Source organism: Elaeis guineensis, chromosome 12, assembly GCF_000442705.2.
Source record: "Elaeis guineensis isolate ETL-2024a chromosome 12, EG11, whole genome shotgun sequence".
Lineage (NCBI taxonomy): Eukaryota > Viridiplantae > Streptophyta > Magnoliopsida > Arecales > Arecaceae > Elaeis > Elaeis guineensis.
In genome coordinates this window covers 16,125,278-16,148,225 of record NC_026004.2, presented here as the reverse complement: position 1 = coordinate 16,148,225, position 22,948 = coordinate 16,125,278, and the positions used below count along the sequence as shown (strand labels likewise).

The window sequence follows — 22,948 nt, the reverse complement described above, 5'->3', positions numbered from 1 at the left end:
GATTTGCCTCCCAAGTGGTTTTCGCAGATCCCTTCATGTACTTCTCTGAGCGCGTAGTCCGCATCAGTCGGTCCCAAACACTTGAGCAGGAAAAGGGAGAACGATCTTTTGTAGAGTCGGCCATCCATTATCACGTATTGGGAGGCCGCCCATCGGAGCCGTTTGGCTTCCGTGGGGTCTTCAGGGCTGATTCCGTCGGTCGAGTATCGAACGATCGGATCCATCCAGCTTGGTTCGGCTGCCAATTGCAGTACTTCCTCGGCCCTATCGATGCTCGACTGCTTGAGATTCTCCACGAGCGTCCGACCCAAGGCATCGTAAGCTGAAGTCGCAAGCTTGGAGAGTGCATCGGCTCGAGCGTTCTCCGACATAGGGATGTGGGAGATCTCGAAATACTCGAGGCGTGCCATGAGATCTTTCACCTTCTGGAGATATTTTGCCATGGTCGGATCTCGCGCCTCAAATTCGCCTTTGACTTACCCCACGATCAGCTGAGAGTCGGAGAAGACTCTGAGGCTGTCGATCTCAAGCTCCTTCGCCATCCTCCAGCCAACGAGGAGCGCCTCATACTCGGCTTGATTGTTGGAGGTTTTAAAGTCGAATCGGAGGGCATACTCGGTGACCATTCCCTCCGAGTTGGTGAGCAGGAACCCAGCCCCGCTCCCTCGAGCATTGGAAGCTCCATTGATGTGCAGCACCCAGGTAGACCCGGGGTCAGGTTCGGAGGTTGCAATTTCTCCGGGGCTTCCGCCTCCCGATCTTTGGTCGGTTGTCGGGCACTCCGCAATAAAGTCGGTCAGGACCTGGGCTTTCAAGGCAGGTCACGGTCAGTACTGAATGTCAAACTCACTGAGCCTCATTGCCCATTTCGTCAGTCGTCCCGATGTGTCAGGGTGGCGCAATATCGCCCTCAGGGGCTGGTCGGTGAGGACCACGATGGCGTGTGCTTGAAAATACGAACGGAGTCGTTGTGCAGACACGATCAGGACGAATATCATCTTCTCGATCTTTGAGTACTGAGCTTCAGCACCGTGGAGTACTTTGCTGGTGTAGTATATGGGTTGATGGATTCGGCTCTCGTTCTCCCGAACGAGCATCGAGCTAACCACCTCAGGGGAAGTGGCCAAATAAAGGTACAGCATCTCTCCGACTTCCGGCTTCACAAGCAGTGGCGGGGAGGCCAGGTACCTTTTCAGGTCCTCAAAGGCCCGCTGGCACTCATCCGACCAAGAGAAGTCCTTCACCTGTCTCAGGGTTTTGAAGAACGGGAGGCATCTTTCAGCCGACCGAGAGATGAATCGACTGAGTGCGATGATTCTTCCGTTCAGCTGCTGGACCTCCTTCTTGGTGTTCGAGTGCCGCATGTCGATGATTGCCTTTATTTTCTCAGGGTTAGCCTCAATTCCTCGTTGAGAAATGAGGAACCCGAGGAACTTCTCCGAAGTCACCCCGAAGGTGCACTTATTTGGATTCAGCTTTATCTGGTGTTGTCGCAGAGTGCGAAAAGTTTATTCGAGATCTCGAACATGATCTGTAGTCTGCGCGCTCTTTACCAGCATGTCGTCCACATACACCTCCATGTTGCGCCCGATTTGGTCTTTGAAGATCTTATTGATGAGTCGCTGGTAAGTGGCTCCGACGTTCTTCAGTCCGAAGGGCATTACTCTGTAGCAGTAAAGGCCCTTGACGGTCACGAAGGCTGTGTGCTCCTCATCTTCGGGCGCCATCCGGATCTGATTGTATCCGACAAAAGCATCCATGAAGCTGAGCAGTCGATGGCCGGACGTCGCATCTACCAGCTGGTCGATTTTCGAGAGTGAGAAGCTGTCCTTTGGGCAGGCGCGATTCAGATCGGTATAGTCGATGCAGATTCTCCAACTCCCGTTGGCTTTTTTCACCATGACAACATTGGCGAGCCAATCCGGGTATGTAATTTCTCTGATGAAGCCTACCTCGAGTAGCTTGTCCACTTCCTCGTCAATGGCCCTCTGTCTTTCGGGAGCAAAAGATCGCTTCTTCTGCCTCACCGGCCTCATTGCTGGGTCGATGTTGAGTCGGTGAGTCATCATCTCCAGAGGGATGCCAGATATATCTGCTGTCGACCAAGCGAATACGTCGGCATTGGCCTTCAGCAGCTCCACTAGCTGCCGTTGCTCGGGGTTGGGTAATTGAGACCCGACCCAGACCACTCATTCAGGATTCTCCGTTATCGGGATGGGAACAAGCTGTTCGGCCGGTTCACCCCGTTCTTCCTCTTCTCGTTGGTCCAACTTGTCGACCGTCAGGGAGTCCTTCAATTCGTTGGTTTGAGTAGAGATCTATAAGCATCACCGAGCGAGCTGTTGATCCCCGCGCATCTCTCCGACTCCGTTTTTGATCGAAAACCGAACCAGCAGATGATACGTCGAGACTATCGCCCTGAGGACGTTTAGTCCGGGCCTTCCAAGTATGGCGTTGTAGGCCGAAGGTACTTGGACGACCGCAAAGGTCAAGTAGACTGTGCTTTGTCGTGGTTCAATTCCAGCCGTCACGGGCAAAGTAACTTCCCCTTCCACCGTGACTGCATCTTCAACAAAACCTACCAGGGGTGTAGAGACTCTCTTGAGCCGGTCAGCCGACAGTCGCATTCGGGAGAAGGTCGAGTAAAACAGAACATTCGTCGAACTTTCATTATCCACAAAGATCCTTCTTACATCATAATTTGCTATTGTTGCCAAGACAACAACAGCGTTGTCATGGGGAGTTTGGATACCCCGAACATCTTCATCTGTCAAAGTAATTACATCGTCTTGGCGCAACTTCTTCGTCGGCTCCCCTTCAGCAGTCGTCCCCAGGCCCAGTCGTTTGGAGATCATGTTGATGATCCCGACCGTGGGCTAGTTATTCGTTGCTTCTTCAGTCGACTGGGATCGTCGGTCGGTGACGAGTTCCTCCAGAATTTGTCGAGATACCCTCGGCATATGAGGGCCTCGATCTCATCCTTGAGTTAGATGCACTGCTCGGTGTTGTGGCCATGGCCCCGATGAAATCGATAGTACTTTCGTCGGTCGAGGCCCTTTGCCTTCAAAGGCGGAGGCCGTCGCAGATATTCTTCCCCTTCAATCTCCATCAAAATCTGCGCACGAGGAGCAGAGAGAGGAGCATAGGAGTCATACCTGGGATGCATCGGCCTCGGACTTCGCCGTCGAGGTGACCTCGGGCTCCGTCGCTGGGGCGAGACCTGTTTGTCGATCGAGGGCCTGCTAGGCTCGACAGGGGCCCGACCCTTCCTTCGTTTCTCCTTCGGGCCCTTGGCCTCAGTCAAGCGCTGATCGGAAGCTCCTTCGTCCGCGTGTATATATTTGTACGCACGCTCCAGCAGTTCGACGTATGTCCGGGGGAGAGTCTTGTCCAAGGAGTATGTAAATCGGTATCCCCTTAGCTCCCTCTTCATGGCTGAGATAGCTATGTCTTCGTTGAGATCCCAAACCTCGAGCGTGGCCGCGTTGAATCGCATCACGAAGTGTCGGAGCGTCTCATTTTCTCCCTGTTTGAGGGAAAAAAGGCTGTCCGAGGTTCGTGGTAGCTTTCGGCTGGTGCTGAAGTGGGCCACGAAAGAGTTCTCAAGCTGTCCAAAGGAGTGAATACTTTCTGAGCGGAGGCCGGAGTACCAGGCCCTGACAGCCTTGCGAAGTGTAGCGGGGAAGCCGATGCAGAGAAGAGCATCGGTCGCCCCTTGGATCGTCATGAGAGCCTTGTAGCTCTCCATGTGGTCAACTGGATCGGTGGAGCCATCATAGGGCTCCACATCGGGCATTTTGAACCGACTAGGGATCGACTCATCGAGGATGAGTCGGGAGAGAGGTTGGGCGGTCTGGAAGTCGACGTCATTCGAGGATTTCTGTCCATCCACCTGCAGCTAGGCTAGCCGACGGTCGATTTCTTCGAACCTGCATTCGTAGTCGTCGGCCCGTCGGTGCTGAGAGACCCTGGGGGTGGAGTCTCCCGATGAATTTGAGAGGGAGGCGGACGGTGTTCGCGATCGCTTCTCCTTCCTTGCTCGTTCCAGTTGGGAAGGAGACGGCCGTCGAGACCGATGGGTATCAAGCCGTGGCCGCCTCTCCTCCTCTCGGTGGGAGTGCTGTGACAGCTACTCCCGAGGAGGGGATGGAGACCGACGTGGGCGTCGGCGGCTGCTCCTGGAGGGCATCGGGTGTGCCGCCGGTTGCTCCGCCGGTGAGTGCGGCAACCGGATTGGTTGTTGTTGAAGGCTCTTGACCGCGTCCGTCAGCACGGTCATCTACGTCACGATCGTCGCGATCTGCGCCTCCGTGGTCACCACAGGATGCGAAGAGCTAGGTTCCGCCATGGAGGGTGGAGGAGAGACCTCTTCCCGACGGAAAGAGTGTCTTGCCGATCCGATGGCCTTCGATCGCTGAGCTCTGGTTCTTGTCATCTCGAAAGGATGTTTCGAGTTCTGTGGGGGTCGTGATCCCTGCGTCGCCCCTCTTACCTGGCATGCCAAAATCTGTTGCGGCTAATCCCCTCATCGCCTGATCGTCGGGAACGAGCACCTGCAAGGGAAGTCCACACTGACCGGAGATGACTCCGGTCGGGGATCCTCCGACGGTCAAGTCAGAGAGGAGACTAGGCAACAGTAGAAAAGAATCAAGGAGCTCAGTGAGAGAGAGAGAGTAAGCCCAAAGATTTCGAAGGGACCTCCTCCAGCACTGTTGCCTTCTCCGCTTAAATAGTAGAGCGCGGCATGGCACCGTCATTAATGGCGCAGACAATGAGAGAGTTGTCAAATCATCGAAGACTGTCAGAGTCGCCGTGGGGCTGTCAAATCGCCGTGGGACTGACCCATGTCTTAGGTAGGACAATATCCCAGGACGGCTACTCCGCACGCCTTTGTCAGGGTGGCGGCCTACAGCAGTCGTACGGCATTCGGAGGAGCCGATCCACTGTATGTCGGCGCCTGATTGTGGAATGTCGGGTGAAAACCCAGGGATCCTCCGATGGTCAGTCGGGCGCGTTGCGGGAGTCGGATATCGGACTCCGTAGTTCGACCAGTCGGGAATGGAGAGGGTCTGCCCGACCGATATATACTTAGTCGGACGGTGTCGGCAGTCGTCGGTCGGTGCAGTCGGTAGAGTCGGACGTCGGTCGGACGGGTCCGACGATAAGTCGGCGTGAGAGAAATCGGTCGGTATATCCCAACAGGTCGTCTGACTAAACCATAAAAGACATTCTGACCATTAACTCCCAATAATAACTTAGTGGCACCGATTCTGATTATAAATACAATTGCAGCAAATTTGAAAAATTATTAGTGAAATTGGTGGCATCAAATTGATTTTTGAGGTGCCTAGGTCTTCAAGAACAAGCTGGAAGAGCAATGCCAATTTGGATGCGTTGATGTACATGGTTTTGTTATGAAATAGCATCAGCATGAGATCCATTTGTTATGAATCATGTTCCCCAAAAGTTCCAATTAAACATTGATGAATAAGCTGGAAAAAAACGTTGATAAGTATGTTGTTTTCACACCCCCGACACCATTGAGCTTGCTGGCACCTAAAGACCTGCCATGCTCTTCCTCGTCCCCAGTTGGACTTCTTACCATCACGGAGAGAGGTGAAGTTCCCACCTTGCTATTCCTAAAAACATCCTGTGAGTGGTTGCCAACAGTTTGACCACTTTGACCAGTTTTAGAAAAATCCGAAGACCAACAATCCAACCCTTGCCGAGACCGAGCCCCATTTCACAATGGCCTTGTTTAGATGTCCCATGAAGTTGGAATTCCTAGCAAGATGCAGTCATCATTATACATTGGAAAGGCTCAACAACGATGGCTCTAAGAACAAATGTTCGAGTTTAGATCAAAATCAGATTATTCCTTCCATTCATTATATACAGTAAAGAATGAACTGCGATCTGAGTTCATAAAATGATTTAAACTCAATAAACAATTAATCGACATAGCTAACAGTATTGATATACCTTGTGAAACATATACATGCTTTCCTTTCTTTGAAGGGTCCTCCATAACCCCATAAATTTCATGCTCTTAAAAAAAAGCAACGATAACAATAAACAAATTTCATTGCAGACTAATGAACGACCAGAGTCTCATCCGGTTACAAGATAACTCAAAGTTTTAGCATGAAATAGACGCAAAGCATAACGACAATTTCATTAAAAAAAAAAAAGAGCAAAGCCAACTGATCAGACGTCAAAGAATTGCCTGCAAGTATGTCTTTTCAAACCAGGTTAGACAAAACATAATTGGACCAGTCTTAACATGCCAAACCAGTAAAGATCTCCAAGCATTAATCTTCGTACCTACATGAGTCCATGAACCAAGGCAGAGTTAACCATTAAAGTTAGATCACTTGTAGAAAGTTGGAAAGTTTGAAGTCAGCTGTCAATCTCTTCAAACTACGAGCGGTCTAATTCAGTTAGAGCTATGTGGTCTGATTGGAGGATCAACAGCATACCCAAATGATTTTGACATGACTGGGCACCATGGTATTTGTCTATCTCTTGGGGACTCTGGAAGGAACAAAATAGGAGAGAGTTCCTCCAGAAAATGGAACTAAGACCAGAGTATGCGAGAAAAGAAGCGTACTTCATGCTGTGCAAGAGGCAAGCTGGTAAAAGAGTCAGAGAGGGACATGCATACCATGGTCAAAGGCTCCTTATCAGACCACCTGTAAACGAAATGTTATTCTCTTGTTTTCATGTTAATTTCTACCACCATGATGACCTTATGCAATCCTGTACCTGTACCTCTACCTCATTTATCTTTAACACAATGAAAACTTTCAGGTGGGCTTTTTATGGTGTTCGTAGATTTTAGTTTCCAAAGCTAAAAAAAGGGCATCTCTACAATTAGGTAAGGGAAAGATTTTTTAAAAATTGAAATTTTGGCAGGGATTCAGGCAAACAAAGAACAATAAAAAGCAGAGAAGCACAATGTAACACAACATGGAAAGAGGAAAGATAATAAAACTGAACTTTAGACTGCGCCGAGCATTCAAAGCATACACATGAATTAGAAGCCCAATACTAAAAACATCAATGATTCACAGATATAATTCAATGTCTATCAGTTGAATATCAGCTGAAAAGGGACCCTTGTTAATGCAATGAAACGCACGCCTCTGTACATGCACAGGAATGCAGTAATGTTTTCTTTCACACCGATATGCATTCATCACCAAAATCTCAGAACATACTGTAACTATCTTCATTGCTCATATGAAGGAACCATACAATAGCCACACCAAAAATCAGAAAAGAAGAAAGCTCCATCAACAGAGCACCCCAACAAATGATACCGGCATGCTTTAAGATGGAGGGTATTGCGATGCTTCCTACCACCGAAGCCCCTGTTAAGAACTTAGTGAAATTCACCCATCTGTGATAGCATAACGTAAAACCATGGTTAAAATAAAATTCACACTTTGATTAGTGAGGTTTGTCTAGTGAAATCTAAGAACTACTAACCCATCTCCGTCACTGGACATTAGTGAAGTACTGTTGGATCCCACGAAGAACAACAACGGCATGGGCAGAATCACATACATTATTACTGCACCAAGGCCAGTTGCAATATTACCAAAAAGTTATGTTCATTTACTGGTGACAAGTATATTGTTAAAGAGCATAATTCCGTTACACTATACCTGTTAGCATAGGCCACCAATTATTGTATAGAGCGCATGCCTAACACATGAAAATAATTATAACAATAAAAAGAAATCAGAGCCTGTGGAAGGCAGCAGTTATTTTTTATAACATATGTCAGCAAGACAAAACCAATGGTGAGAAATGAGAATATACTCACCAAAACTTGCAATGTAATTCCACCAGCTACTAAAATTGCCAAAAACGCAAGCTGTCCAGTGTGAAGGCATGCAAGCAGACTACGTGATAAACCTGCCATTGTTTGTCTAATACAGCTCCAACTGAATGGCTAGTTTGAGCATCAAATGGATCAGTGTGCTCGAACCTATGAAGATTGAGATATTTCTCCATAAGAATCAAAATGCAAGGTAAAGGGAAGGCATGCAGTATCTAATTTAAGCTACATAGTTCCAGTTCCAGGTGGGGCAGATTTATGTATAGCCGAATGCAAGGAAAAAATAATTAACATGGTACCAGGCTTGATAATTCGTAAATAGATAACATATATTTGACAAATAGCCAAAACATTAAGTAGAAAAAAAACCAAGAAGAGAAGCGCTTAACACACAGTAGAGCTAAGAGAGGGGGCAAAAAAATCCAAACTTCCAAATATCATCCTCGCTTCTATGCCACACTTGTCTCCACTTATAGCAGTGCTTGACAAAACTAACTCTCATTACAGTAAGATAACACATATTCAACATCTAAAATAGGCATAGAATACGAATCCATGACTTTAACCCAAAAACTTAATCAGGACTATTTCGACCCAGCTTTGTGAATCCTTCTTTGCTGAGCTTTCCCTCAAGAGGAAATCCTTCATCCATCAGAAAACTTTTGCTAGTTTAAGTTCCAAGAACAAGGAGAGCCAGAAACATAAAGAAAGAGTCTAATCATGAAATCAAATCTGATTCAAGCATAGAATGTATTGTGATAATAATAATAGTAGTAGTTATAGTAATAATAAAAATAGGAATAGCAGAAGTAACAGTAACAGTAATAGTAATAGTAGTAAAATAATAATAACGCAGGATGACTGAATAGAATGACTTTGTTGGCTAGCATAAGAAACTCATAATTTTTTGAGAGAACCAATTTACATAGGGTGAAAAATAATAGTTTAAAATATGACAAAATTTATTCAGATTACAGTGCTAGATTGTTCAGCCTGATATATATTGTTGATCCTTTCCCTATCAGCTAAAGCTTTGGGAACTCAATTGTTTACTCAACACAGATTACATATTTAATACAAGTCAAGAAAACAACCATCATTAAGAAATTTTTGTAAGTCTTTGATAATCACTATTGTGAGAAAATATTAGTTGAATCCGATTAGATCAGTATTACTGTCGTTTTTTGAATAACATTGTAGTCAAGAAAGAAAAAGAAAAAAAAAATTTAAAAAAAAATGAAAAGAACACAAACTCATGCATAAGATCCACTGTACCGATACCGGAGTGCGTACCGGCACCGGACCGGTATGGTACGGTATGATACCGGTACCGTACCGTACCGACACATGGTATGCTCCAACGTGCCAGTTCAGTACCGGTATATTTTTTTTTTGTTTTGTTTCTTTTTTTTTTGGGTCTCCAAGTTATTGATTCATAAATACAACCCCACAATTACATTATATTGCATATTATTGACATATTTGGGTTCAATTTTTGAGTTCAATAGCGATACAGGAACTCTTGATCCAAAATTTCAAATATGTATTTATTTACATTATATTACAATTCTAACATCCTAAAATTTAAAAAAAATATATAAATGTGTATTAAAATGTATCTAAACTTTTAAAGTATAAAGCACAAAAAATGATAAACTAACTTCAAGATCTGCTCTGTATTTAATATCTCGTCGAGTATCTGTGACACTCGTAGATATCTGGATCATTGGTATAATCTGAAGGAATATCAGTCCAACCCTCTAATTAAGATACACTGTACTCCTGAATATTCATCCCATAAGGCATCCTCCCTGGATTGTAAAACATCTCAGATCTCTCACTCAAACTCTAACTCTGAGAAGTATCCTCAGGATGATGGTATGGCTGTGGAAGAGTCTATTCGAATATATCAGTAGCAAAATTTAATCCGTAAGATACTCCAGACTATATAGGATAGTAACCACTAGAAGACGATGTCTCGGATGCACCATATCCATATGGATCATAAGGTGGCTGCAAATAATAGGATCCATAATGCGAGGATGATCCAGATACATTCATGGATCCTACTCCACATGCAAGATCGTCTGCAGCTGCATCATGTGCTAGACGATCTCTAGGAGCCCGTCGTCTATATGAAATCAGCTCCCCACGGTCTCTACTAACTCGTCCACCATGATCCTTATCTTGTGTAGCATGTGTAAACTGGAACTCATCGGTGAATCGAATATCATCCTACGACTGTCTCATAAGCAGTGGTCTCCTGTCCTCCAATTTCTTCCTGATCATCAGATCTATGACTACTACTAGTATCATCATCATTCTCCCTGATCTTCGAATCTGAGCCAAATAGCTTCTGTATTCTCGAGAGTGGTGCACGTGCAACTGTCTTTTCTTTTTTTCCCTTGTGCCTTTTTGTAACTGAGTTTTCTATAATTGAAAGGATGGATGTTTTGTTGCTGACTGCCGACCTCGTCTAAATATTTGTCACTCAAACTTCTATGAGGATGTATCGAATAAAGAGTCATGTGATGAATGAGTCCCCTGTGTCCCCTCAGATTGTGGCTGATCAGTTAGAACTTTATGCGGAATATTTCTTTCTGCTCATTATCCTGGATCCATCCTGATCTCCCTAGCTGCCACATTGGCTAGTCGTGGAGGAGACCCTGACTCATCAAGCTCTGACTCATGCTGCTGACCTGCAAACCATCCAATGATCGAATCGTCATCCTCGTTAGCACAATCATCTAATATCGGATCAGTGTACTTCAGTTGTACTTCCTTCTGAATGCATTTTAATCTCAACCTCAGATTATAGTGAACATATACAAGATCATTGAGATATTTTTGAATCAAACAATTTCTCTGTTTGCTGTGGATAAAAGTGAAAATCGATCAATTGCACTCACAGCCACTAGCAGAGACCGTTTGGAAAAGAATGCGGACAGCCATACCTCTCAAATATTCTGCGAACATTTCAAAATGAATCCATCATTCAGCTGCAAAAGCAAAATTACATATCAAATTTTATGATATTATTAGGCATTTGATGTCAATCTATGCTGCTCATTATTGATATATAATTTACCTGGATTCATCTACTTTTTGCTTACGACAGCTGATGGGACTCCAAAACTGTCTGATCCCTCTCTAAACTATTTCTTCTGTAAAAAAATATATTTATTAAATTTATAAATATATCGTTAAGTACAGATTGAATTCAGTTGAATAATCATATCTGTTTTAAACTAGCATACTTCTTGCAGATACAATGATGCGATTTCTGGATCGGACATCATCTTATATACCATATTACGAAGAGCAGCAAGAAACTCATTATCCATATCTATCCCAGGAATGATATACTAAAATTTCAGATTCAAATAATAAGCTGCAGATAAATTCCATAATTGATTAAGTATACTTTTATAAGTATAAAAAAATATTTTAAATATCCTTGAATCTGTGCTTGCCGACTAGATGTAAATCTCTATCCATCTGATAGTCCCAACGACGCTCAATGATGTTAATGAATTCTTAAGCATGCTTCGGATCATTCTCACTGATCTGTTTCTTTATCCTTTTCATCATGTAATATAAAAAGCCCATCTGAGGATATCTTTCACTATCCACGGTGCAAAGTACCTCATATAATGGCTTAATAGCCTTCACTACATTCTTAGCCCACCGTCAGAATGACTGACTCGTCACCAAGTTCTCCACGTGACTTCCATCAGTGTCGGTCCTCACACATCCACTCTCCTGCCACTCAGCACTGACAAACATCTGACGTAAGGCTGCTTTCTTCTGAAGAAGACTATCAAGTACTATGTAGTTGGTAGCAAATCGTATGATATCCGATCTTAAGATCTTTCCTCCAGTATATATCCGCATCAATAAAAGGACCCATGTGTGATTGTAGATGAATCTAGTAATAGTTTGGACAATCTCCACTACCTGCTATACCCTACAAATCTTTCTAATATCCATCAATATAAGATCAATACAATATGCAGCATATGGGGTCCAGTATATCTGCGGTCGCTGCTCCATCAGCAACTCTCCGACAGCTTTATATTGTGACCCATTATCTGTAATGACCTGCACGACATACTGCTCACCCATTGAATCAATCACCTCCTCCATCAGACCAAAGATATATGTGGCATCGTGCATCTTATCTAAAGCATCAATTGATTTGTGAAAAAATATTTTTTCATTACAGTATGTCAAAAAATTAATGATGCTCAGTCTAATAGGATTGGTCCAACCATCACACATCACTGTCAGTCCGTATGTAGGTCATTTATTCTTGTAAGAAGCAATCCATCTTTGCAGATCCTCCTTGTTACTGTCAAGAAGCTAACCATAGATGTCCTTAAATCCTGACGGATCTACATCCTGACTGACAGCCTCTATGGCTGAAATAACAGATCGATAGTAAGGATTGCCTGCTGCATTTGCTGGAATATGGCGGAAATAAAATCATGATCTATTAGCTCACCACTTATCCTTTTTCACTATAGTGTCAATCCTCTGCTACTTTGAATTTTTGCTGCAAAAAGCATATGGATTTAAATCATGGAAGGTGGCTCCTGCTGGAATATCTTTGGAGGACCTCCTCCTAAAAGTTTCCAACAAAGATGACATGCTGTGTCTGCTCCCTCTACGATCGGGCTCTCTGACTGAAGTAGTCCTCCTGAATTCGAATTCTCCCCCATCGATCACTGATCCAAACTTCGATTCATAGCATGATGGTCCAAATCGCTCTCTATACCTGACCATCTCCTCTTGCCGATACTGATCAGCCAAGCTCACCTGAATGACAGCCTCAATCTGTGCCTCCTCATCATCTAAAGCGAAAGCCTTCTCTGACTCTTGTGAGTGATAAGAAGGTGGCTCTGCAGCTCAACGGTCCACTTCCATCCTTTTCTGCTTTGTTCTTTCCTTCACTACTTTCGAATCAACGAAGTCCTTCTTCATCAACTGTCGGACCTTCTGTGGATATTTTCGATACATAGACACATCAGGATAACCACCAGCCAGGTGCTGCTTCAACCTAGTCATACCTCCTCTTTTGAACTCTGTGTTGCATCATTTGCATCTTCAATGATGCCGAGCCGAGAACATCTCGCCATGATCCCAACCAATGTCATACTCTGAATTTTTTTCTTACTCATTTCTGCAAGTATAACAAAACACGATAATTTAATAATTATTAAACAATATTATATATAAATTCAAAAAAAAATTAATAATAATTTTAAAACTCATAAATTCAAAAAAATATGTTATATGCTTCAAATAATATTTTTGAATTAAATATAATATAATAGTAATTTTATATATTTTTTATTTGATAATATTTTTTTATTATTTAAATAATTATAACAATATTTTTTAATTTCAAAAATTTTAAAAAAAATTGAGGTTAGATTCAAGTAGCTTGAATTATTCTAAACATGATTCTGAAACTCTAATTTTTTTATTTTTTTAATTTATTTTTTTAATATTTTTTTTATAAATAAATATATATATTTAAAATATATATAATTAATGAAAGTCAATGAATGTCACACTTTGAATTTTTTTCTTACAAATTTCTGCAAGTATAACAAAACACAATAGTTTAATAATTATTAAAAAATATTATATATAAATTTAAAAAAATTTTAATAATAATTTTAAAACTTATAAATTCAAAAAAAATATGTTATATGCTTCAAATAATATTTTTAAATTAATTAAAATATAACACTATTTTTACATATTTTTTATTTGATAATATTTTTTATTATTTAAATAATTATAAAAATATTTTTTAATTTTAACAAATTCAAAAAAATTTGAGGTTAAATTTAAATAGTTTGAATTATTCTAAACATGATTCTGAAGCTCTGATTTTTTATTTTTTTGAATTTATTTTTTTAATAATTTTTTTATGAATAAATATATATATAAATATTTAAAATATATATAATTAATAAAAATCAACGATTTTAGTGTCATCATGTAGATTTTTCAAAGATCTATCATATATGATCAAATCATACCAAATCAAAAAATTTTAACATGATTTTCTCTTATTTTCATACTTCTTCGTTCTTATCTTTTTTTAATAACAAAAATATAAAAAATAAAATATTTACTAAAATAATAATACATTACCTTACTTCCGACCAAAAATCAGCATCTCCTCGATCTAATGCTGCAATTTGACAGAATTTTTTTCTCTTTTTCTAATTTTTTCAACATCTCGTTTTCCTCTCAGACAAGCTCGAAAGTTCTGAGAGAGCTCTTGAGTCTCTCAGACAAAGCACCTAAGCTGTCACTAAAAGACAGCCCAGACCCCACTACAACCCCCCCGCCCCCCACATGAAGCTTGTCGATACTGTTCGGTTCAATGTCGAACCAAACCGTACCGAGCCATACCCGTCCGATTTTGGACGGTATGGCGTCGAACCATGCCGAACCGTCTGGTTTGGTGTGGTTCGAAGCTATTTTTCGAAAAAAATGGCCAAATCGGATCGGTTGGCCGCCGGTCCGGTTCGGTACGGCCCATACTGGGCGGTTCGGCCCGGTACGGCATTCTTTGCTCATGCATCAATCTGTAGGGCCTGGCAGCTAAATATTCTTGTGCCTTCAACTACTTCCTGAACAAGTGGCAATTTAGCATGGTTCAAAGTTGGAACATATGACAACTCTAAAAATGATTTTCAAAATCTTTTTGTTCTTTTAAATGATAGCATTTGACATCGCACAAACTTTCAAAGTGTTTATTGTCAAGCACTTCTGAACTCTATTCAAGAGAGAGATCAATAGCCTGGAAGGTTATGAACTTCGAATGTTAAGAGTATGGATTCCATTGTCTGCAATTGGCTGTTGGTAAATTTCTTAATGCTAGTTCCAAGCCCATGACGAATCACAATTCAATTTTTAAGGAAGTGGAGGTTCAATATCAGTTTCAAGATCAGAAGCAACCAAAAGTCTAGTAACTGTAGTTTCCGATCAGGATATTAATACCGCTAATGTGTTTCTGAAAACCACACTCCACTGATCGCTCGAGGACAGATTGGGAAGGATCAGAAGAAGGTTTTATCAACAGTCATGACATGCATTAAAACCTCCACAAAGAAACAAATTCTTCAAATGGGGATTGACAATCATTGCACCTCTGTATTCTATGGAGAAATTCTCAGCAGTTTTAGTCATTAGATGGTGATCATGGGACATAAACCCCTATATTAGCTGGAGGCAGCACAATATTCCATATCAAAATAGTATCATACACATCTTATGCTTTAATCTAGAGTCAGAATAACCAAAGATCTGACAGGGGACTAGGAGATCGATGAAAGTCATAGTTTGGTCAAACCATAAATAAGCAAGTCAAAGCTCATTAAGTTTGGCAAGAGTTCTGGTTTGAACCCATAAAGTACCCACCCTCTACATGGAAGGCACACGATTTAAGGGGTTGCCTCCCTCCTTTCTTGTTAATCAAACGTTATTGTTATAAACAATGCAAATCCTTTAACTCCAGAATGCATATTCTAACTTGAGATTGCTAAGACCGTTGCCAATCTATTTCATAGCCATGCCATGTCCATTTGCATTAAGTGCTCGATTATAGGAGCTATCAAAACATTTTCATAGTTGACTGACAATTCTGAATAAACTATAATCTAACAACTTCCAATTTGACAGATCAATTTAGAAGAGCACTAAACTACATTGATTAACCAACAAATCCAAAAGCTTGGTTGCTGTGCTGGAACACCATAACTAATGAGAAATCTAATAGCAAATTTTGATGCCAAACGTGGCAAATACATTAGAAGATTGGGTAATAATATCTCACATGGAAACATAAATTGCAATAAGAATAAATAATGATAATCGGAAGGTTTCAGACTGGGAAGGAAGCAATAGCTTATTAAACAGAAATCAGTAATTAGTCTTGGGCATGTCATTTAAAAATTCTTTTCAACCAAAAATGGAACAATTGGAATGACAACCAACTAGAAGATATTGCAAATGTCACCAATATTCATCAAAGAAAATACCTCTAGCCCTCTGTTTGGTACGAAGGATGGATGGAGAAAGAAGGATGGATGAGAGAGAGAATAAATGGATCTTCCATATATCCTTTCATATATTTGGTGAAACATGGAAGGATAGATAGAAATGATTTCCTCCTCTATTTGGTATAGGAAGAATGAAAAGGAGGATGGATGATATGCATATAAAATTTTACTAAACTAATAAAAATATTACTATTATCAATTTATAATACTTATTTATACTAAAAAAGTAAAGAATATATAAATTTATAATCTTTATAATCTATAATTATATAAAAAATTATATAAATATTTAATTTAATTTAATAAATATTTTTATAAATTAAATATTAATTAATTGTTAATTATATAAATAACTAATTAATAAATAATTTAATTTAAATAGTTACTTAATATTATACAAATAGTTAATTAAAAATAGTAAATAAAAATATATAAATAGAAGATAATTCTAATTATTTAATTATATTTATCAAAATTATGAATTAAAATTAAAATAATTAATAATAAAATTTAATAGTATATGATTAATAGTATATATAAAAATATGAATGAAAAAGTGAAAAAAAATATAATAGTTTCGTCAAAAAATTAATAAAAGATAATTTTATCAATGCAAAAATCTATCCATTAGTGCCCATCCATCTTTCCTTGCATCCTCCTAATTTGGAAGGATGCAAATTCGTGGGCCAAAGTGGATGGACAACTCCTACTTTTACATCCATTCTTCCTATAATTTTTTGAACCAAATGATGGATGGAGGCCATTCATCCTTCTAACCTCATCTATCCACCAAACACGGTAAATATTGATTTATCAAAGCCCCAAACTATTCATGCACTTCATATGCAGTATACATGGTCAACCTGCAGATCACTCTCTTTGTTAGAGAAGGAATAACCAAACTACAAATAAGAATCTTGAAGACCTAATTAACTCCTAGTCACTATTAGCCTTAAATGTCTCACCTAAACAACCAAAAAACTTGCGTACCGCACAGCCCACAAATCAAGTTTCACCTCAAACAATTTTTACTTGCTTTGAAGCTACAATCTAATCTTGAGCAGGATGCATAAAGGTTTCGAAGCTAGAATTCAGTATTTGCATCACTAATAGGAAGTGTTGGCAAATGAGTACTCATAAAGCCGACACCGAAATAGTTGGGATAAAGATTGATGGTTAGCAGTCAACTGATTGTGCGTAAGACTTACTCAGACCAGGTTATCTGACTGTGTTTTGAATTTGGATATGCACCATGGAGACCAGGCCCATTTGAATCCCTAGTTGTAAGTGAATTTTGAAGGCTCTGTTAACAATCCCATGAAATTGGTCTCATCTCCAGAAATTTTAATGAATTTAGATTTTGATCCAACTAATACCTTCATTTTGGAAATACAGAGAGTTGAAGCTTTTAAAGCAAGCATTCCCTGTCTAAGAAAGCCACCGTATGACACTGTCTTCCATGCTTTACAACCTATATGTGAAATTACAATGGTAACAAGAATCCGACTTTATAGAGCAAAGCGTCCATCACTCTGTCAAGAGTGAGGTAAGACATTAACATGCTTATGAAACTCTTCTAATTGTATTGGGAAACCATGGTTATTCTTCCACACATTTCACCAGGTGGCACAAAATGACACTCTTAGCAATCTCAGAAGATTTCAAAATTCTCGCAAGGGTCTTCCTGGTGATAATCTGAGAAATTGCAGACATATCATCAATAACCAAAATCCACTGCTAATGGGAAGACTATGTTGAACAATTTCCCTATCATTCTCGAACAATCCCTATGTTTTGAGATGTCGATAAATCTGGGTTCGCTGAGCTTGTGGAGAAGATGGAAGCAAACTAAATTTCCTGCCGAGGTTCTCCAATAATAATCAATGGCGAGCAATGTGTCTATTCTGTTGTTAACAGAAGGTTATGGCACAGGGACCACTCTCTCTTATTTTGTTGACATTCACAGAGCATCTAATTGCCTGAGAATTCAGATGATGAGATCATTCACCTATAGCACTCAATGAAATGACCCCCTTTTCTAGTTCTTATGTTGTTTTTGGTATCAGTCTAAGCAAATCTTTGGTAGCTGGGGTGAGGTGGTGTTGATGAAGCATTGACCAACCGAACCATAGAATGTTAGGTGGAATGGGGACAATATACCTGACTTGCACCACCACATCTTTTTTCCTTCTCCTTTTATCCTTGCAAAAGCATAAATACATGCCACTAATTTAAAAGCTGCTCGGAGAATGAGCTCTGACTACTATTTAAGGCATCTCAATTAACACTAAAGAAATTTAAAGGCACTTAACGTAAAAGAATGCATGCAGTCAAATATAATTAGCTATGAAGTAATTCACCTCGAGGTGAAGTCAAAATTCTAATAACAAAAAGAAAAACAGGAAGAAGAACAACAACAGACGAATTCATCTACACGTCAAGGTAATATCTTCCTAGTTATTAACAGTTGAAGCATATCAAAACACATTAAAAAAATAAAAAAAAATGATGCAATGATATCTATGAAAGAAAATTGGCATGGAAAAATTGGCCATGAATCAAATCCCAGCATAAACAGCACATAGCTGTATCTTATGCAACAAGCTTCTCTCGATAATTCGAGAAAACACTAATAAAATGCAATCTATCGGTGGAAAAGACTAAAAACATGAGGAACGGTACCCTATTCTCTACGGATCAACTAGTAACTCATCAAATGCAAAGATCGGAACTTTTTGCTGCCGCAAACTCTCTCTCTCTCCCCCCAAAATCCAGATAGCTCCGACATACTTACACAAATCTAATCAGCAAAAGAAGAAGATGGTAGAAGATAAAAACCTAATGCCCTAAATGATCTCAATCTAAAATGACATGGAAAAGAGTACAGATTCACGTACTAGGTTGCCGGAAAAGCAAGGGTTCTGGCGAAGGGACTTGGGAATTGGGAAGTGGCTACGTCCCTTGGATCTCCGTTCGAGAATCTAGGGTTTAATTGGGAGATTCCTAAATCCATAGAAGAGGCATCGGAGCTCTGTAATGGGTCCGTTCCTTCTGGCTGCTTCGCCTTCCCCTGTGATTGAAGGAACCAAACAAAAGGCGAGGGCATGAAGAAACCTAAAAGCTACGGGGGACCCAGAAAGGGAGAGTACAACCGACCTAATGCTTAGGTGGCACCTATCCTTACCTCACATTTGACGAGCTTGTTTTGGGTTTCCCTTGAAATAGGGACCGAAAAGCACTGGATTTTGTTAAGGGGATGATTACACGATACTAAGGTACATTACATGGATAATATTATTATGATAATACGATTACAGAGAAAATATAATTATCTAATAAAAATATAAAAAATTTTATATTTTAATATTTGATAAATATAATAATATTATTATAAAATTATAAAAAATTATATATTACAGTATTTGATATATAATTGAGATTATATGAAATATAAGTTAATTTTTTCAAAGTATTTTGATTTTTGCTTATTGATCATTGCCTATTTTCTAGAGGGGCAATTTAATTTTGAGACCAACTATTTTTTGTGACATCACCCATTATATTTTTTTTCTATTTTTATCAATTAGGACTATCTATAATTTATTTTGATGGAGGTATTTTGGTCTTGAAGTTATCTTATTGAAAAATTACAGGATTGTAAGATTACATGTAATCACATAGCTATCTTCTTCTAGACAAACAGATTATCTCTTTTTAAGATAATACTACATTACATATAATACAGCATTACCTATAAAAATAACGAAATAAACAGTATAATCTGATTATTTATTACAAAATTACATGTAATCTATATGCTACTAAACGCTGTGTATAGATGTAAAATTAATATAAAGATTATAATATATTTAATATAAAGGATATTAATTGTGCATTCCTGGTAGGAAAATATGGTATATACTTTGCTCATAAGAAGGACCTAGACAATGAAAATTCAAGTAATCTAACCAAGAATAATTAGTTTTTCATGCACCAGAAGAGTAGAAGAGCATAACCATATTATGAGGTTATTAAAAACATCTAATTCTTGTAATAATAAAAATTAATAATTTAGAAAAAAACATAATTGTTATATGATGTATGCCCTGAATGTCGAGCATAAAAATCTTGCTGGCTCCATTGTAGTTCAAGTCGCCATTATTTTTTTTAAAAAAAATAAATTATTAATAAGATTTTACTTTACATGTGGAGATGATCAGGTTACATAGCACCCCTTCCCCCTACCAAAAAAAAGAAAAAGAAAAAGAAAAAGTTTTTATAGCTTTAGTCTACTAGTTTTAGACCATAAGAGGGGATGAGGATGTGTGTGTGAGTCTAAAAAAAATATTATTTATTTAATTATGGTATCGAAGCTATAAGTACATTAATGGGGTATAATCAAATACAGTGGCCTTGGTGAATCAAGTGAAGAAAAAATATTATTTATTTAATTATGATATTTGTCACGCCTTCGATTCGAGATTTGTGGATCGAGGGTCGCAGCAACCGCTGCATACTCATGAAGAACTCTCTCCATAAGCATGCAAGGCATCTCATCACGATATCAATGCATCGCAGCGGAATAAATTCAAATAATTATTATTCAACTGTAATTCAAGTAATTAAATCAAATGTCTTACATCCAATAAAATTTTTACTAAAACAATAAATCTAAGTTCAATAAAGTTGACAATGCTAAATCTCGCCTCTAAAAGCTCTGTCCCAATATTTCTTCCCACGCTCGAAATTAATTATCTGAATCTAAAAAATAGAAAGAAAGGTAATGAGCTAGACAGCTCAGTAAATAACAAGCATCTCTACCAGATATTTCAGATATTATATAATTTTCAAGAATAATGCTGCAATTAAACATAAAAAAATATATTTCATGCTGATTTAATGCAAATCTAATATTTTCAAATATTCACATATAATATAATCATAAATCCGATTCGATTCAAAACACTCGTAACTCAACAGCCTCGACTATGACCAACGTTTAACCCCCATTGGCGGGGTCCACAGAATACCAGCGCACAACCCCCACTGGCAGGGTCCAGAAATACCAGCGCACAACCCCCACTGGCAGGGTCCACAAATACCAGCGCACAACCCCCACTGGCAGGGTCCACAAAGTACCAACGTATAATCTCCATTGGCGGGGCCCACTGAAACATAGTTAGGCTGAGAGCATAAATCCGATCTATATCAAAACATTTAGTACCACAATATATATCATAATCTTTCACTAAACATGTGCATAAATCGATATACCATAACATTTCAAAAGCACTTTTCTTTCAAAACATAATTTCATAAATCATGCATAATTTCAGAGAATAATTATTTATTTTCAGAATAAATATGGAATATCTCGAGGAGATGATTCATTACTTACCTTTCACGGACCACTGAATGAACAGATCGACTAACTTCTAGAAGATTCTTCTGTGCTTGAGCTCCGACGGCGTCTTCGGCCTCTATTTTCCGACGAGCACAAGAATAGGAGGCCGCGACTTCAATCGGGAAAATCGGAGAAAAACTCCAGCGATCGTCGGTGGCTGATGGATCTACACTTAGAGGAGAGGAGGGAGATTCTTATAGAGCTTGTCCTAGGGTCTTTTAATGGCCCTAGGACTCTGATTCTTGATCGGAATCGGGGAAGAGGAAGACTCCGATCGGGAGTCTTCCTCCTTGTTTTTTTTTTTTTTCTTTGTGAGCTGGTTTTTGGGCTATCACATTCTTCACCTCTAAAAAGAAATTTCGTCCTCGAAATTTTTCATACCTGTCACCATTGTATTGGAAGCCTGTGGATTCTGTTGAGTAAGCGCATAAACTCTTCCCTGGGTTTTAGAAATCTGTCCGCCATCCTTATGTTGTCCTTCATGAGTTCTTTTGCCAGCTTGATTTTCAGTATTTAGCGGGCAGCTAGCAATTTTATGATCTTTCTGATCACATTTGAAACAAGCACCGGTATTCCAATAGCAATCTTTGTCTGCATGATTTTTGCCACATCTGGAGCACGGCTCACCATCAATCTGTTGAGTCTTATTGTCTACTGTTCCCTTAGCTGATCTTTTGATATTTTTTTTTTTATTTTGTCCTTGTGTATCATTTGATTGTGCTCTCTTTCTTTGTTTTCTTTCCCTTTCCATACGTTCTTCATTGACTTCTTTTTCAATTATCAGTGCTTTGTTTACCACATCTGCATAAGTTATCAATTCATATGGAACCACTTATTTTCAAATCTCAATTCTCAGTCCCATCTCAAACTTGTGAACACGTTCTTGCTCACCATCCACTAATCTCGAAGCAAATTTTTCTAACTCTGTAAATTTTGCTTCATATTCAGTCACACTCATATCCTTTTGCTTCAAATAAATAAACTCTTGTTCTTGTCATTCTACGAGGAGGCATGATAACCTTGTAGTAGTAAAACCTTATTAGATTCATTGATCTATTTGTTAGGATGTGTTTATTATGATGCTCATACTCTAACGTCCTAATATTCTTAATATTTACCCACCTACACTCATACTATGTCAAATTCTATGTGTCATAATTTATCCACTTATGCTCTGATACCATAATAATTGTCACGCCCCCGACCCGAGATTTGTGGATCGAAGGTCGCAGCAACCGCCGCATACTCATGAAGAACTCTCTCCATAAGCATGCAAGGCATCTCATCACGATATCAATGCATCGCAGCGGAATAAATTCAAATAATTATTATTCAACTGTAATTCAAGTAATTAAATCAAATGTCTTACATCCAATAAAATTTTTACTAAAACAATAAATCTAAGTTCAATGAAGTTGACAATGCTAAATCTCGCCTCTAAAAGCTCTGTCCCAATATTTCTTCCCATGCTCGAAATTAATTATCTGAATCTAAAAAATAGAAAGAAAGGTAATGAGCTAGACAGCTCAGTAAATAACAAGCATCTCTACCAGATATTTCAGATATTATATAATTTTTAAGAATAATGCTGCAATTAAACATAAAAAAATATAT

The 22,948-nt window shown here is 39.4% G+C and overlaps 1 protein-coding gene across 1 annotated transcript; it reads right to left on the bottom strand.

The window, feature by feature from the left end:
- Positions 1 to 6,972: 6,972 nt before the first annotated feature.
- On the bottom strand, positions 6,973 to 19,017 carry LOC105054923 (vacuolar protein sorting-associated protein 55 homolog). The gene is made up of 5 exons (XM_010936568.4): positions 18,828 to 19,017; positions 7,832 to 7,996; positions 7,671 to 7,710; positions 7,492 to 7,576; positions 6,973 to 7,402 (listed from the first exon to the last, which is right to left on the bottom strand). Exons 2-5 carry the CDS (start codon positions 7,928 to 7,930, stop codon positions 7,210 to 7,212), a joined length of 417 nt encoding a protein of 138 aa, XP_010934870.1. The 5' UTR covers positions 7,931 to 7,996; positions 18,828 to 19,017; the 3' UTR covers positions 6,973 to 7,209.
- Between the last annotated feature and the right edge of the window lie 3,931 nt (positions 19,018 to 22,948).